General features: G+C 39.9%; 1 protein-coding gene across 17 annotated transcripts in view; it reads right to left on the reverse strand.

The window, feature by feature from the left end:
- Positions 1-19,010, reverse strand: part of ATXN2 (ataxin 2) — a 126,204-nt gene that overhangs the window by 4,933 nt on the left and 102,261 nt on the right. For 6 of the 17 annotated variants that reach the window (XR_014297510.1, XR_014297511.1, XR_014297512.1 and 3 more), the window contains exons 19-25: positions 17,677-17,861; positions 17,222-17,354; positions 13,570-13,623; positions 8,515-8,660; positions 7,625-7,852; positions 3,492-3,631; positions 2,672-2,740 (exon numbers count right to left, since the gene is read on the reverse strand). Coding sequence is in view for 9 of the 17 variants with exons in the window: in XM_082667375.1 (XP_082523501.1) it covers positions 2,707-2,740; positions 3,492-3,631; positions 7,625-7,852; positions 8,515-8,660; positions 13,570-13,623; positions 17,222-17,354; positions 17,677-17,861 (920 nt within the window). In the remaining 8 variants the exon portion in view is untranslated. The other 11 variants (XR_014297515.1, XR_014297516.1, XM_082667381.1 and 8 more) reach the window with 8 other exon arrangements.

Here is a 19,010-nt window from a genome sequence, read left to right on the forward strand (position 1 = left end):
ACACTGTTAACTGTTCATTCCAGTTTGGATGTGACCCTTCAATTAGGCCTGTTAAAGGGCCTCCTAGAAGTTCCATTCTCACCTGGCTTTCTCCTTATTGTTTACAGATGTAGTTCTTGTTCGTGGATGTCGCCAGCTCCTGCCCTGGGTCCCTAGGACCAGGCCCCATCACTCTTAGAGGGGGCAGTGGGGTGAGGGCTGGAGTTGGCAGTGGAAACTTGTTCTCTTTTTCACTGACACTGTCCCAGCTGGCAGACTTTCTACTTGGGGAGGGGGGAGGGGGGCCCATCAGGAAGCCCAAAACACTAACAAGCCCTGGATTCTCCTGTGGTTTTTTTCCCGTTATAGCTTCAGTCCACGTGGCGGGTCTGCTGTACCCAAGCCACAGGTGACCACACCTATCCTGCTTCGACTCTCAACTTTAGGACAAAGTTCTGGCAGATGGACAAGCTAAAGGTCAAAAATGATTTTAAACATTTTTACCTCAGATTAATTTTTCAAAGGATTCAGGTTTCAAAATTAAACCACTGCTTATTTCATTGCACTGTTTGAACTAATACCCATGCGATTTTTGTAGTCAGAGACAGCTATGCAAATCCTACTTGACCAGTTCCTGGTTCGAGCCAGCATGCCTGGCTTCCTTGTCTATTGCATCCTCAGGACAGTCACCTGTTGCTGAGGAGCCACTGTCCTTCCTAAATGTAGAGAAGTGAAGTGTGTCACCCTTTCAGGGAAATTCAGGCAATTACTGAAATAGGAGGGTGGCAAGGAACAATTCCACCCTGGTGCCTTATGAATAAAAAACTGGATTCTGGTTTACAGCAGCTTTATGGTGAGAGTTAAACTGAGGGGTAAGGGAGGGGCAAGGAAAAAGGAATAAAGGGCTGCTGGGCCCTTTCTAGTAAATCCTTCACCAACAGGGCTGGCTCAGAGCCTCCAAGTGTCTAAAGGCTTATTAAATTATCCCACAAGGTTTTAGGCTCATTCTTGAGCCAAAATGGAAGCTAGGAATCTGGTGCCACAGCTAATGAGAAACTCCTTTAATAGCCCACAATCAGTGTTCTGTTCCAGCAGTAACCACTGCTTCATCTGATGAAGCATGTGTGCATGTATACATAGGCACACATAACCTCTACCATGCAGGGAGGTCCTGCAGTCAAATCTCCATCTATACTTGCCTTTCACAAGTGATACAATTCATGGGGGCTGGCTCCTCCCAGAACTTTCATGCAGAGGCTCAGAAACAAGGGAGGCAGTGACCGAGTGGAGTCAGCTGCTTGTGGGTGCGAGCAGAGCCGTTCAGTATAGCCACTGGGCTCCTTGAAGTGGCTTCTAGGAAACTGGGAGTTCAGCACAGCTTAACATTTATACATACATCATCAGTCAAAAGCTAAAATTAAACCTTGGCCTAAACTAACTACTTGCCTGCCTTATCTGGGGTGAGGCGTGTGTCTGTTCCCTCCAGCCGTTCTCCACTCCAAGAGGTCAGAGGTCAGACTTTGGGAGAAGCAGGGAGGTCAGGAGCCACCTCTCTTCCACTTTTAAAACCAACACTCCTGGGACTTCCCTGGTGGTCCAGTGGTAGGGCTCTGTGCTTCCCCTGTAGGGGGCGTGGGTTCCACCCCTGGTCAGGGAACTGAGATCCTGCAAGCTGTGTGGCGTGCCCCTCCCCCCACCTTATATATACAGATAAAACCAACAGTCCTGGGTGTTTTCACAGACGGTAAAGCATAACCAACCCTGATCTAGAGTTGTCTATTTCTAAGGGCCACATTTTCTACACATCAAGCAGGTCTGATTAATGAATGCTAAGCAAAGTGTAGACCAGGAGTAAGCACTGTTTTGGATTTCTCTTTTACAAGAGAAAGCTCATCATAGAAAGTAAATGCTGACAAGTCACTGGTACAGATTTTCCCCTGTCTGCACAGGAAAGGGGCCAAGCAGACAATGAACCAGACAAGTAAGTTCCCCCCCTCCAACCAGAAGGGTAAACAGACATCTGGGATATGATATCCACAAGCCAGGGGCACTCACTTCTTAACAGCCGCTCAACATACAATTCTCAGGTAGTGCCAAGAGGCAAGCCAAGCACAGCAAGTCAGCAGCTCTGACCGACTGGCTACAAAGTACAAGCTCAGAATCTGTGACACAGTCATCCACTTCCAGACTGCATCAGTGTAAAATGTTCAAGAAAAACATTTATTTACTAAATGTGTCTGAGTTACCAGGACAGCTCAAATACATTCCGACAAAAAGGCCCCTCATGGCCTGGGAAGAAGCGACACTAAGTCAATGCCTTTTCTTTCTGCTAGAGCAGGTTGAGCTGGAGGAACGGGGGCAGTGGGTCCCTGGGCTTGATGCTGTCACAGGCAGTGAGGCAGCAACCCTGACGGCTGCAGCCAGCCCACCGCAGTCATAGCACATTCCACCACCCTCTTTCCAGCCTCAATGTGACCACTGCTGGCGGCAAGAGGCCAAGCCAGCAGCCTCTACTGAGAGCCAGACTCTTGAGTGCCAGTTGGACAGTAAGCATCACAAGCCCTCCAGTTATCTCTAATTACAGACAACAAGGATAGCTTAACTGCTCCCAGCATCATCACCTCCTTCGCCTGACTTCAATGAACTTTTACAAACTAACAGTCACCAGCACCAAAGAATTAAGTCAACTAACCTGCCTTGAATTTTAGACCAGCAATCCATATGGCTTTATCTGGTATAAATCTTCTGCCTTTGATCATTTCTGGACCGTGTAGGAGAAAGGAATAGCAATCATTAAAATCTTAAACCAGAGAACACTATTTTTACATAACAGTTTCTTAACTTAAAATCAAGGCCTTGAACCCTTCCCTAAGGGTTGCCTTAGATTCCTTTATGCTATTATTCAGGGCTAAGTCTGTTATCACAAATGTCATGTGAACGCTAACATCTCCCACAGGCTAGAGGAACTTGATAGTTTATTATCCACTGACTCTTAACAAGGACACATCTGACATCCAGTGTTTAGCGGAATAAGCAGCACGTTGTAATGACAACACAGAAAATGGATTCATCTGGTATCATTATAGGCAGAAGGTATTTGGCAAATCTGTATGTATTGTTTATGTACTGTATAAGTAACTTATTCTTGAAGAATGCAAATTTTGCTAAAATGTACAAATTGCTACATGTGAATTAAAACAAAGTTTTCAGAATCTTGATTTGGTACCACAGTATTTAAAGGCTCTATCTATCTATTATGACTGTAGTCTCTGCAAAATACTTGCTTTTCCTGTTTGTCCTGCTCCCACAAACTGAAGACATTAACGAATGCTTAGGGGTCTACAGGAGTATGCTATTTTGTACATCGCTGCACCTTTTCAGCCCTCTGGATTTCTTTATTACAGGTGTGTGTGTGTCTCCTGCCCCCTACTGGTAAAACAGACAGATGCCTGAATCAGGACAACTTCTGACTAACTCATTTGGGTTCAGGAGATATTAAAAAGGAAGCTTACAGAATCAGCGTCAGGGTGAGGATGTGGACTTTCGGCACTGCCCAACTCTGGCCAGCCTTCCTCCTTCTGAAGCAGACCTCTAGCCACCAAAGAGAACATCTCTCAGTCTTGTCTTTTTCTAGAGATACCTTGAACCAGAACTAAAGGTGAAGAAGAAAAGTCATTTGACAGCTAACCTTCGAGGTATTAAGACAGCAGAGTCAGCCCTCCTGCCCTGATATTCAGTATCCTACAATGGAAATAGCTCATACAAACACACATTAACTTGATATCAGTTTTTAAAACTTTTTTTATTTTTTGATTTTTTTAAAGTTTTTATTTTATATTATCTACAAAGTAAAAGTTTTTCCCTTAACTTAAAACTTGAACCACTGTAGACAGTGATTACTTCATCAAACTTGATTTATAAATAATAATCCGTCAGTTTGACGGTAAGAATTTACTGAACCTTTGTCAAGTTTAGTAAAAGGGCGTTCCAAGTCTTGATTTTTTTTTTTTTTAAAGCAGTAATAGCAGCAAGAATCACTCTTGTTACTTCTTTTGCTAGCTGATGTGTTCATGACTTTCAAGGGTCATTAAAAAATAAATAACTTCCAGTTTCAGCAAGCAGAGCTGGGGTACTTGCGGGACTTGGAAACAGCGTATGGAATTATGGAACAGCCCACAAGTTCCTAAATGCCTCTACTCGGTCCAAATATCTTCCACTGCAAGTGAACTGTTAGCATTCCTATTGGATGTTACAAGAAATCAACATATATTTTTTAAAAACAAAATAAATGAAATTCTAGTTTTCTGTGCTTCCAGTTGGTAGAAGCAGTAGAAGGGAGGAGGGAATTTGGCCTTTCGGTTCCTCCAGGGCAGCCTTACAACTGCTGTTGGTGGTGGGCTTGTACTGTAAAAAAGAAAAGTGAATATTTAAACAGAAAACTGGCAACACCGCACATTAGCCTAGTGTCTCTGCAGCACATGTCTGTAAAGCTATCCTTGTGCTACCTGAACAAGACTCAAAATTTAATTCACTCTTTACCCTTCCCACCCCCCCGCATCTGTACCAAAAGGGGGAGAAGGTAGGTGGGTGGGTAGAAACAAACCAGTCAGACATAAAACCATTTCAGATAAAACTCCCAGAAGAGTTGTTGCTCATGGGGTACAAAAAAGGCCTTAACATATCCCCTCCCCAAATAATAGCCAAGCACCAATATTGCTTTCAGAATAACAGGTTAGACTGTGAAATATCGCCATGGCCACCATCAAGTATTAGAGCACAATCACGGGGCACTCTCTACCTGTCAGGGCATAGACTGGAGCTAATACTATACTCGAAACCAATCCATACACAGCACTTATCTCATCAGTGGTAGTCTCCAGAGCTACAATCAAACTCTGCCATGGTAGTAACCCCCCACATGTCAGACTGTTGGGACTCAGGAAGGAAAACACTGCCCTGTCCAACCTATCATAACAAGGAAGGCCAACTGAGTCCTAAGCATGCATCAGCTACACAGAATGCTGCTGCTGCTTCTCATCAAGCCAAATCCTGTATACCATCAGAACACACACACACTAGGCTCCCGGAAGCCTCAGGCCCTGACACTGAACTGATCATCACAGTCCCTACTGTGTACACTCTGACGGGTCTTGCTAGTTCTCAGATGCGGGGCTTGAAGCGCTGGCCCGGCCTGCCATTCGACCTGTGCGAGCAGAATGCTTTGGGGTGCCCGGCGGCCCCTGCACACACACGCCTCACCTGAAGGGTGCGTCATATAGGGGAAATGCGCTGTTGTCGAGACTGGAATGGGCTGTAGTGCACTTTGAGCGAGGGCGGCCTGGGGACCGCCGGGTGGCTGTGTCGTCATTAGCATCATTGGCGCATGGGCAGTTGGATGAGAAGGAACCATTCCTGACTGTACATGAGCCTGAAACAGAGAGCTCTTTTACGCATACAGGCAACATCTCCAGCTTAAACAACATGTCAACTGTGTCCCTTTCACTGGGTTGGGGCTCTCAGGAAAGGGCAACAGTGGGCCCTCAGGGCCCTTTCTTTCCTCTGGGGACATTCCCTAGTGGATCCATCAGTTGACCTATAGACGTGCTTCACCCTCTGGCAGATCCTGCAAGGCTGAGGGAGCAGGCACCCAGCGAGCCTGGGTAAAAGTCAGGGCTGCAGTGTCCTAGCCTTCAACATTTCTGAGGACTGGATTCTATGTATGGGGCAAGGTCTTCACAAAGATCCCTGATCCAAGCGCAGCTTTCTCAAATTAATAGGAGGCTACCTGCAATGATGCTTTAGACTCTGGCTTCCATGTGGGGCCTGAATTAGTTTTACAGATAACATCTCTTTCAAGTAAGAAAGCAGATTATTACATTATAAGCAGGGACTGTTAACTTTGTTCTAGGTTCTCTTTGCCTTTCCCCCTCTGCTTCTTGCCTGCTCACCAGCACACCTCAGTGAACAATGAGTCAAGGCAGTAAGAAAAGCCTCTCAGGCCCCTTTGCTCTGCTGAAAGATCCGCTGATAGAGCAGCAGCAGCAGGAGTTGCAGTTGAATGGCTCCAGTGAGGTGGGAAGGGGTAATCTAAAATTATCTGGTCCAGGCCAGTGTCTCTCTGTACCAGGTGATAATGAGTTCAACCTGGTCTCACTGTCAAGTTGGAAAGGTTTTAGTCAGCCCAAATAGCTGGATCGCAGCTCTGCAGGGAATTGGCAGAGCCAGGAAGAGCTCTCGTTTCCTGCCTCCCATGCTGTGCACTGTTCTAGACCAGGATAAGCCTTGAATGAAATGCTGTTTTGATTCTTACATATTCAAAGGGACCCAGGGCATATCTGGGCTTCCCTGCAAATATTAACCTTGTTGCTCTTTCAGCACAAAAGCACAAAAATGAGGTTTTAAGAACCCCAACTTACATGTAAATTCACATACCTACTTAGCCACCAGCCTCTACTAGACATCTACAGGCCCCCTGGTCTCATGAAGCTCCTGGTTCAGCCAAACCATGCTGCCCCACACCTGACCAAACCGACTCCCCTCCCCACCATCAAAAGCAAATCATCCACTGCAGTGCGCCACACTACAGAACCTACACGTTTGCTGGGGAGAATGCCCGAACTTCCCAGAGCTGTGGAACGCTAGTTACAAGGTCGCCTCTGAGAGTTAGCTCCAACTGAGCACCATCTCCAGCCCCACCACGCCAGAGCCTCAGTGGTGCACTGCTTGACATGAAACAGAGTTCAGTGAAGCAGGCTAACAGACCCAGAAGAGTTCTGTTATGAAAGCAGCAAAAAGAGACAACAAATACAGCCAATTCACCCTTAACAGCTCTAGGGAGGGCCTAAAAGGACAGTGTTGGAGCCCAACTTCGGTGCAGCTCCTTCTCATTAAGACAATCCAAATTGGCCCTGGATTGCATTGGACTTTTGTCAGTAGCTGATGCAGAAAGCAACCACACCTTTCAACCCTTAGAAGCTTTTGCTAGAGGTGAGCTCCAAAGGGCTTCCAGGGCTGCTCTTTAAGAAAAATGGGAACACCTGGGTGCTTCCAGCTTCAAGTTACACTGCACGAATGTACAAGGCCAAGCCCTTTCAAGAAGTACAACATATGGTCAAAGCGGATGTAGGAACAGCCAGGGAAAACAAGTACAGATATTTCTTAGGAACTCATGTGACTAACATTCAAGTGGTCAGGCCCAGTGTAGTCACCTCAGAGTTGAGAATTTGTGAAATCCCATCCTCCTTGCTAGACTCGTGTGTATGTGTGTGTGTCTGTGTGTGTGTCTGTGTTGGGGGGGAATATATGTATGTATACGTATATATAGCAATGAAGCTATATAAACATAGCAAAGCAGATACAGCAAGGAAAGAATTAGGTTGCATTCCAGAGTCAAAGATATTTTTAAGGTCTCAGTTGGGAAACGTTAAAAGACTGACCAATCAGCAACTGCACTGATCCCATTACAAAACCACACAAACATTCATTTAGGGCCAGATCACATGTATTTGAGTGGAAAAAAGGAGACAAGCAAATGGCATCACACACAGGGGTTCCTGGCTCGAAGAGCAGCTGGCTCTTTGCTGCTTATCTGACAACCTTCATTTCCTACTTGGTCTTCACAGAAAGTTGGCTAAAGCGGGTTTACCTGAGGTACATGGGCCATGTGGGGTGGATTGGTATAAGCCGGCTGAACATGAGAAGGATGAATCGTAAAGACGGTCTGTTGTGCTGTTGGAAAACTATTCTGTGGCGACTGTGTATTGGAGGCAGGTGTCATGGAAGGTGGGGTTGGTGCAAGCCCTGCATGGTAAATGGCTGACTGCTGCTGCGGACTGGCCAGGTGGAGAGCCTGGGCGGCCTGATGCTGATGGTGCTGCAAAGTAACAGGAAAGAATTGAGAAAATTTTCTTTAAGGAAGAGCAGTTTAAGGGTCACACACAAAGCTGAGTTTTGCATATGACAACAGGCTCCCTCTGGGCCTATCTAAGATGAGGGGCAATGGCAGGTACCAGAGAATACACAGGGAGTAGGAGCAGGGCTGGGGTGGGGGTGCCTCCTGTTCACAAACATTCCTGTCTGGGCTGCAAGCCTGATTCTCAGCCTACAAGCCCTCAACCAGCAGTGGTAAAACAGGACTACTGCTCCAGGGGCCTGACAGATGTCAAAGAGCTCCTTAAGTGCCTCCTTAACAAACATGATTAAAGAAGCTAATAGGAAAAAAACCAAACACCCTCATCATGTAAACATTAGAAATGAGATTTTTAAAAAGTTCCAAGCCAATTTCTTGCTTTATGTTAGATTTTTCAATATTGGTTAAGTTTCCAGAACTTACCCCATCACCTTATTCTCAATATGTACCTTAAGGTGATTTAAACCTGGGGGCACAGCCTGCAGAGCTGTACACTGGCTCCATGAGGCAGGGCTGCTCGGTGTTTTGATCACGTGGTACCTAGCATCTTGCCTGGCACTGAAGAAAACACTCAATAAATAGAACGATGAAGCAGTTCTGGTGAAGGCCTCTCAGTTCCTCCTTACCTGAACAGGACTGGGTGCAGGATGGCTTCCACCATGTTGGCTTTGCTGCTGTCCAGTGGGGGTGGCTGAAGGCTGAGGATGTGGAGTATGAGGGTGCAAGGTAGCATTAGGGTGCGCATACTGCTGAGCAAGGGAGCCAGTGGAAACTAAAGTGAAAGGAAAAGAAATGTGTATAATTGACAGGTCTCATGCTCTTAATCGCTCCTCTATGCCTCATCAACTTTCAGCTCATCCACAGTCTTCTTGATGCTCAATGGCTAACCAATCTCTGTATTTGACTCCATTTAAACCACCCACTTCTTAAAAAAATAAATGGGAAGTTACTGCTTAACAGTCAGGCTAGCATTTTATTCATATAACATAGCTGTACACATTGTATCAAAATCTAATTAAATTTACTTCTAAAACAGTCACTAGGTTTCCTGAAAAGGCAACTTAAAAGCATAGACAGAAACAATTCAAACAATCCCCCGTCTGCGACCTGTCTCTCTGTCTCTCACACACACACATTTAGCTCAAGGCCATCATCTGGCTAGCCTCACCATGCTACTGTCCTGGACCTGATGCAGTGTCCCGTGGGCACAGACTATATCAGGGCTGTAGTAAGGGGCTGGATAAGGTGTGTGGCAAGGTCAGGGCTCTATCTTCAGGGCCAAATGACCACAATCTCTCTCAGCTGATCACAGAAGCCACTCTGCCACTCAGTTCATTCTCTAGGCCTCCCTGCTCAAGATCTGTCACCTTTGCTTTATAAAATCTAGTAAATGGGATTACCTAAACTATGTAGAAAAACGAATTCCCTTCAAAGCATCCTAGCCTTTAAAAAGAATTTTACTAGCTAGAGTAACCTCAAAGGAAATACGATGAGCTAGTTTAAGTAAAAGTGTGTTCATTAAAGCTAAGAACCCAAAGCCAATTCTTTGTGAATCTCAGCACAGACCATACCTTGGCACAAAACAGGGAGATGAGGTATAAATTCATTTGTTCATGTCATCCCCAAACAGCAACTTGAGAATCAAAAGCACAAGATGGGTTCATTGCTTCCAGTGACTACTGATAGCACACTGATACAAATCTAACCATGATGTGGCAATGAGCTGAGGACAATGTTCTCAAGATGTATCTCCTCTTGGAAGTCAATGTGTCAATTCCAGAATAGTTCTTCACATTCTTCATATGGTGTTACATATAGGGGGCTGATGGGGAGAAGCAAGCACTGCTTTGGGATCAGGTACCCTAACAACAGCAGTCTAATAGGCTGGCTGCTGAGAGTTGCCAGCATAGATGACTCTGGATGAATCCAATGTAAATGTTATGCAGAGGGTTAGGCACATGAAACAATTCTATAATGCTTGACATTGTAGGGCCAAGGACCAACATTCCAGCCCAACTGGTTATCTCCTCAACTGTATATGTATCCTTTAAAGAGAGAAGGGTGAGGCAAAGAGCAGTGCTAGGATCACCTGTGCATCCACTGCCAACACCACAGTGGGCATCTATACTAAGTTAACTCCCAGATTAGATTAAACAAAGCATTTTTCTTTATACACTGGGAAAATCCCCTAGCTATAACAGTTAACATACACTGGAACATATTAACAAGGAAAACTGGCAACGTATTCTTTGGGTGTTTTTCAAGAAGTCAGTGACAGTTTTCTGGGACATGGGAAAAATAATGTGCTAACAGCTTTCTTGAGTTTCACAGTCCCATGAATCTACGAAAGTAGTCATTGTCGTTTTTCTAATTCATTGGTTTTTTAAAAGGCCATTCTTCACCATCATATTCATTAAGTTAAGCTTCTGACCCCCAAAACTGTCTGGGCACTGACTTAGTCTAAAAGACTTGAGATAAATCTTGAACCCTTGTTCTTGTAAAAATCTTACACTTATTTTTCAAATTTATTTTTAAATAATTAGAACAGCTACATGTAGCTAGTGGCTACTGACTGGACATCATTATTTGTAGCACATTTCCTTCAGCACAGAAAGTTTTATTGAATAGTGATATCTAGAGTCATTCATGCTCCCTTATTTTCAAACCACTTGCATTAAAATCCTCCCTACTATAAATTCTTAAATGTTTCATTTGTAACAATTCTAATCTGTCTGGGGGAAAGCAATTCCCGAATCCAAATTCTATTTATGAGGTTTCATAGAGTACAGAATCTCAGAGTTTCTATTTATTTAACCTTATTTATTCAAGAAACTTTTGTACCAAAAGTTTTAAATTTCATTTTTAATTACCTTTTAAGCAAAGTATTAAGGAAATAAAAAGTAACAATAATCAACTCTAGATGGGTGCTATTTTATTAATATTCATACATAAAAAAGCATGGCCATCACAAAGAGAATTACACCCATGAAGTTCCATAATTTATTCATCAATTAGAAAAATGTTAAAATCTTGAAATTACTTGGAGAGAATTAAAGATGGAAGTATTTTTTACTATGTATTTAAAAAAGGCATCTCTGTGATAGTTTACCAATACTGAAAGGTTATAAGATAGAGTATTCTAATCTATATGTCATTTGCATTCATAGCATAAATACTTCAAGTAATCCAAGCTGAATGCATCTACATGGGCTTTTGTTTAAAAAAAACACCCTTTCCCTATCTAAACACCAATAAACTGCAATGCATTATAAGAAAAATTAAGCAGATGTAAACATACATCATAGGCTACAAATAAAATGTGAGGATGTTTGATTAGAAATATCTTCCTTTGTTCATCATCTTGCTTAAAGATGTTTGCTAAAGCAAGTACCTTACCCAGGAATTCTTTTCCCCCTTCAAATATGAAAACTGAGTAGCTAATTGGGGAAAATGTGGAACTTATACACTTTAATAGTAAAAACAACAAAAATATACTTTGGTTCCTTGAAAGGCCAGTTAAGAAGGAGACAAAGACAAGTAGGATAAGAGGGAAATTAAAAGGCTGCGGGGCAGGGGGGAAGGCTGGAAGAGGGGAGGGGGGAGAGAGAGATAAGAGAAAGGAACCAAGATAGAGTAAATGAGGGGAAAAATCTAAGAGAATTAGGGAAAGGGAGAAGTGGAGAGTGAAAGGCAGTAAATTCTGGGCTTTCCTGACCTAAGCCTATCATTTAACTGTTTTTATTATACATGCTCATTAGCTAAAAGATTCCAGAGAGGTTAAAAATAAAGTGATTTTTCTTCAAAATTCTGATTTAGCTATCCATCAGTTAAACTTCTATTTATAAAACCTAAGTTGCCTTCATGAAATCTGGATTACTTCAAGCTAATCAAAGAAATAACTATTTTTGGGGCCAGACCCAGTCCAGAAGTTTCCCGCTCACTGTGTTCCTCGATATAAATGTTTAAAACTCTAATTATGTGATTTGTCAAATCCTCCAAACACTAACCACAATCCAAAAATCATTTCCTAAGCCATGATCTTACTGAAGCCAATGTCCATAGAGATGTGCATTTAATTTAATATAGAAGTTATTAAATTAAACCTAATTTAATAACTAGGTTTTGTCATTTTTGACCTTGGATGCACAAGACATGAGAGAACACCAGCACAGCAAAACTTTAAAAATGAAACAAAACAAAATCTTCCAACTTTTAAATCTGATGTTAAATTCAGAAAAAAGGAAGTAAAGGAACATTGAAAACTCTTTAAAAGGGGAATAAAAGGCAACTAGACCAAACAAACCAGGACAAAATGCTTAGAAGGGGGTGGGGGTGGGGTATGAAACAGCAAATTAAATTACAAATAGCAGCCCCACTGTTAGTTTCTTTTAAAAGTACTGATATTCTCTTTTAGGGAAAGTTGTGCTAAGGCAGTTAATGCTTAGGTGTGATGATTAAGGACCTTTTAGCTACTTACCAGGAAACTGACTCCAAAACTACTAACAGAGACAGTAAGATGGTGAGGATAACTACATTTGAGACCTCAAACTGAGTACATAATAGAATTACTGACAGTCTTTTATATACTATACCACATACATAGTTTCCCTTTAACAGTTATATATACAGCAAGACTCCTTTTTAAAGAGCATCTATTAAAGGATTAAATTTGTTAACATTTCCTAGCACCAAATAAATAGTATGTACGCACTTATTTTTGGATACCAAGTCAAGGCACAATTAATGAAAATTTAAGTCAAAATGTTTTCTAAATGCTTTTTAAAATTTGGCATCTAGTATATTCAGACATTCAGTCATTCTACAATAATTTAAAATTTAGTCTCTAACAAAATTTTAATCCTTAATATCCCCTAGAATATAGTATTTCACATAAAGCGACATATATTATACTGTCATACATTTCTAAAGGATTCCTGCAAGTTAGTGACTTTCCCATCCAAATACCAAAAGCCCATGAATAAGCCTTATTTTAAAATTTCCCTACAAATAGAGAAAACAAACCTTACAAGTTCATTTCCAAAAGCAATCCCTGCTCAGACTTTCTCCATTTAGGAGCAATCATTTACCCTTCCGCTGGTGGTGAGAGGGGGCTGGTGTTGCCAAAGACAATCTCTAGTAGCTGCTAGGTCATGCTTTCCTGCTTAAACTCAAGACATCCATGAGGTGTCTGCTACCTGAATATCATAAACCTGTAGTCATGCAAAGACTGAAAATACAGAAACGTTCCTCCCCTAGTATTTCAACCCTATTCAATTAAAAATCCTTGTAAGGATAAATGTTTTCTTACCAGGATACTAAAAAAAACCCTAATGTTTTAAGCTTGTGGCTTGCTTTGCGCTTTGTTTTAAAAACGTCTGTTCAGGGAAAGTTTCTCTGAACAAGGAGAGTATTAGGCATTTCCAAAACAGTCACATGTTTGCTTGGTATGCAAAAATTAATTTCTGAAACAACTCAATTTTTAAATTAACTCCAGCTTTCTTAAGCTGGGTTATATTTCCTTTTTAAAAACTCTGAATTATTTTCATATATATATATATATATTTTAAATGATTTTGTCTGGCACAAGGAAAAGATTGCTCAACAAGTCTACTCCCTTAACATGTATTCTTTAAAAAGTGTTTTACTGTTCAATTAAAATTAGTATAAAAAACCCAACTCACTGGCAAAGTAGAAAGAAGGGCTTGTCTCCTTGTTGTATGGTAATTTGGGACATGCTGAATTTGGGAAATAGAAAGGTTAATTAGCCTTTTAAGGTGTGCATTTTCCTAATTTTCTGGAAAGGTTGACATATTTAGTAATTTCTTTTTGTATTCATGCATAACTCATTTTTCTTATTTTACAAGAGATGACAAGCACTTTAAACATCACTACAAAATTAAATAAGATAGGGCTGAAGCAAAAGACACTTTTCTTCTGTATTGGGTTGTCAAGTACCACATGCTCACTTAGTTAAATGAAAGGAATAAAGTTATTATCTAATAAAAAGACCAACATTGCATTCCACTGAACACCTTGATATAAATAATGTACCAAAACAAAATAATATTTACCAAGTTTAATTTAAAAGACTAATCCAATTTTGCAAATCATTAATAGAAATGTCACCTTACACCTTATTCTGTAAGATGTTTACTAGGCATCTGGTAATGGATCCAAAAATTCAGAAACAATAATATTAAACAAGGGTACAATATCATTTCTTATTAAACTGTCTACATAAAGGTGTGTGCGTGTGTGTGTGTGTGAGTACACTTGTAAGGATATGCACCAAAATGTTAACTGGTGATTGTAAGGGAGAAGATTAATAGGTGCATTTTAAATCTTTTTGCCTACTGTATTTTCGAATTTATCCGCATTAAACTACCGAAAATAAAGCAAAAAAAGGATTCTGGATTTAACTCTTTCTGAATAGAGAAAACTTCATTATTACTGTTTCTAAAAGGGAAAACAAAGTTAGATGAATGAAACAAAATGAGATGAATTATAAGACCAGATGTTAAGGAAACAAAGAGTAACTTATTAGGAGGAAGAGGGCAGAGGCAATGATGAAAGTGAAGTTAAAGTTAAGGTCAAAGAGATGAAGTTTGTGATCAAAGTCCTTCCTAAGATATCTAGAAAGAGTACAAGGTCAACAATTCTTAGAATGTATCTCCTAATAATTTAAATGTTCAGTGATCTGTTAGCATATTTATATTAAATACATCAAAAAATTAAAAAACAATAACCAGCCTTTCATCTTGTAGTCATTTCTATTCGCAAAGGTTTTTGCTATGACCATAACAATTAATGAATGACAAAAAGGTGACATATAATTGTCATTAACATCTGGGTGCATATTCTTTTGTTTGCATTAAAAGTTTAAAAAAATCTAGATAGAATGTAGCTTAAGAATAAATATAATTCATACTCAAACTATTTGGTTCCTTTTGGAATATAAAATATAAACTGTTCAAGGGAAATGAAAATAAAATTAGCATTTCTATGCAAGTTTTGTCTTACAGTTTAAAATAACGTATTTAAAATTTGTCTATATTCAGCATAATTGTATTTGGAAGATCTAAAATAACTGAAATGAATTATTGAAGAATTAATGAACTTGCTAAAGCAGATTAAATTATGGCTTATTGTGGTAAAGAACAAACCAATTCATTTCCCAGTGTTCTCTTTAGGGTATGAAGTATCCAAAACAGAACCAGCAACAATCATACCAAATCTACAGCTTTGCCCCTAGCTGCCCTCATCAACACACATCAATGAAATATAATGCAATCTGTGTAAACTGCAGGAGAGTAATTCAGATTTGGTTGAGCAACTTTCTCCTGGTATCAAAGAACTAGCTTTGATGACTAATTCATTCCAGATTTCACTGGACATTAGGTCTAGTATTTTGTTTCTTTGCAATATTTACTATTTACCCACACTTGAATGGACTTCAGGGTCCAAGATCAACTGCTTTTCAAATGGAAATATTCTGGGAAGGTAGTTATAAAAACCATTAGTGCCTCAAATACAGTATTTACTGTACTGGCTGTTTCAAACCAATAAACATCCAATCAGCAGACAAAGTCAGATGTTGGTAGTGAGTGAATATACACTGAGGAGAAAGATTCTGCTTGACATCACAGTATTACTACAATGTCTCAAAGGTGTGGGCACACAAAAAAGCAATGGAAATTTTAGCTCAAGTTTCAGATCTTATTCCAAGGGGAGTATCCCAGAAAATGGGAAGAAAGAAATGTTTTTTCCATTTGTTACGTCAAGATGTATTCAGAAATGTATAATATGTACAATAAACAATCATAATAAACTGTGTCACCTAAGACTTTAGCAAACTGGAAAATTATTGCAATGTATACAAATTGCATAAAAGTTAGTGTGATAAATCAGTGGTGCCTTTTCACACATACTTATTCCTGGTTAAGACAACTAAAGACAAGCCAATGATAGGAGATCACAACCAAAATCATAAGCCAAATCAGTATGTCAATCTTTCAATTAAATTATAGATGGGCTTCTTGAAAGAAATGTTTTTCAAAATTGGAGCAATCACATCATTTTAATTTAAAGAGCATAGTCAACAAGAGAAAATTTTAAGTGCGGAAAATTAAGATCTGACAAGTATTTTATTAAAAAAAAAAAGCCTTTAATCATGTAAAATTCCTCTCATTTGTGAACCAGTGGTAAAGGAGCATGCCTCCAGAAAGAAAACATTAGCAGTGGGTTCCCGGTGACAAGAATGATTGTTGCTGCCTGAGTCCTATATTCCTATAAACCTACAAAATGTTATAAACTGTTATCTAAAGTTAAAAAAAAATGAAAGCCTTTATATTCTTATTAGTCACTCAAAAAGTTGAAAGAGGTTTAAAAAATGACATGTCCTTGTAGTTACATGTAATATTAATTTCATTTTCATAGTGGTTCACTTTTCAATTGTATGAATAAACTTAAATTTCTCTCCCTCTCCAAAAAACTGAAATGCCAATGGGAAAACCTAAATGACAGTACAGGAGTTCTCAGAAAAGTTCAAAACAAAATTTAGATCTTAATAAAACTGGTACTAATTAAAGGTGCATTTTGAAAAACATAATACGGGACGACCCATTAATTCTATATTACAAAATATAAGTGGAAATCTTATTTTAAATTCTAACATTGAAAACAATATTATTACTTTAGACAGTTGCAAAGCTGACTTACACAAAGTTCTCCAGCCACAAAACTAAGATGGTAATTTTAGCTTATTACTCAGATATATCGTTTAATTTTATATAGAATACTTTTCATTTTATCACTGTATACTCATTTAAAGTATGAATCTGTCAAAAGCAGATCTAATATTACACAATTCCAACCACCTGAAATACAGCATGATGCAGAAACATAGTAGCATTGTAACAAATAGCAATAAAATATGCAATGTCAGTGACCCCCAGAGTAAGGAGTGAAGCAGAATGTTTTCTTGCTTTCATTACGGTAAAACTTTCTTGCATGCCTTAGGAAGGGTATACCAAATGATGTTACTGATGAGGAAGAGGAGAAAGATACCTTTCTCCACAAAAGATGCTTTTACACACATTATTACATTTTAGTTAAAGAGAGACAATGGAACAGAGAGAAATTTCAAAGTAGAAATGATTTGCCAAGACTTATAGAGCAGGTCGGAGAGAGAAATGGATTCATCTTTTCTTTAGATTCTTGACTCTCAATGTCATAAAAGGCAGAGTTATTCTTAAACAGAGCATCTTTTCAGAGCTTAAAAACACAGTAAGAATAGTCACACACATTGAAAAAGACAAACAAACTGCTTCCTACCATACATCGCATGCGTCTGCTCATGAGCCCCGTATTGAGTTGCTGAAGAAGATACTAAACCAGGCTGGGCATGTGTTGGTGGTGCCATCATTCTAGCATTACCCTGTATTACAGGACTATAGACATGAGGATGCTGTGTTCAAACAAAAAATAAAGAAAAAAACATTAAAGTACCAGATATAGTCAAGTAGATTTTAGTTATGTCTTAATTCCATGGTTTCCAGGTTTCCAGAAACAACTCCTAAATCCTTATTTGGCTAGAAAGGATTTAGCCTTTGAAACACTTACACTGATCAGCAACTTTCTATTAGGTTAAAAAGGACCCCCAAATCCTTAGCTGCCTACCCCACCGTTAACGCATAGCACAAAATATAAAGGAAAAACCCCTTTACCATACTAAAAGTTACTTCAATGGAACAACAATTAAAAGAGTTATTAGGTCATATCAGGCTTACCTGAGACTGATAATGTGGCACATGCTGAACAAGAGGCTGATTTGGAAACTGCTGAGGACTATAGGCAACATACTGTGTGGAATAAGCTGGTGGGGTGGCCACAATTGGTGGGCCTGCTGCTGAGGCTGGGTGCATCATGGTACTCTGATGATGTTGGTCTTGCCGTTGTTGGGGCATATTTGGTACTGCAGGAAAAAACGACGTAATATTAGAACACAGCAGCTCCTTATTAGCATAAAATATACGAACATGGTCCATAAGGCTCTGCATGATTGGGTCAAAGCCTACCTCTCCAATGCCATGTTATACCACACCCATCCCCCTTCAGCCACTATGGGCTGTTTTCCTATCATATATGCTATTCCTCAGCCTCAAACCCCAATCCCCTACTGCCAGGTTGGAAAACTTTTACTTGTCCATCAAGTGTCAGCTTGAAAGCAACATTCTCAGAGAGATACTCTGTGATGACCCCCAGACTTCATCAAGTCCCTGTAATTACAAGACTCTTACAGCACTATGAAACAACATTTCCCTCATACTTCTCATATACACCCTGTTTGAGACACTGAATTATGCCATTGCTAGAGAAGGGCACTGGATTTTATTCAAAGGAAAACGAAAGTACAACAAAAAAGCCAAAACAGACCCAACACTTAACTCCATCTTTCTAAATTTCTTACCACCGAACTCTTGCTTTTTCAAACATAGCATCACACACTACCATGTAGCGCTTTTAAAAAATTGTAATAGCTCTTTTAAAACATTACTCTTTGTCTTGTATTACTCCACACAAATTTCTGCCTGTAATCTGCTCCATTAAAGCTCTAGTTAACAATTTAGCTCAACTGTCATCTCCTCTGTATCGTCTTTCCCAATCGCCCACAAAAGCGCTAGCTGCATGCTCTGTGTACCTTTTCCTCACATGTTTATTACAGCACTGACTGTTGTCTGTGATGGGTTTATGGTGCTATGTTAACCAAGCCACTTGAGGGAAGAAGTTGTGAACCACTGCTTACAGCAAGACACAAAGAATGTTGTAACTTCGTATGTTCACAAAATCATCAAAACTGACTACACAGGTAACTGCTAATGTAGAGACAGAATTTGTCTTTTTTAAAAAAATATTTGAAGGTTTTGCTAAAAATTTAATGACTGCTGCTGATACTTAGGAGAGCTAGTTACACACTGTGTTATCTAGTCAGAAAAGCAAACTTGAAAACAGAAAAAACCAATTAGGTAATATTGTTCTGAATTTAATCTTGAGATTCCCACATATTGAAAAAGCACACCCTTCTAGTAAAGAAAAGCCACCCAAAACTCAAATATCATTTTTA

The sequence above is a fragment of the Grampus griseus genome (genome assembly GCF_964374135.1).
Source record: "Grampus griseus genome assembly, chromosome: 12".
NCBI classification, from domain to species: Eukaryota; Metazoa; Chordata; class Mammalia; order Artiodactyla; family Delphinidae; genus Grampus; species Grampus griseus.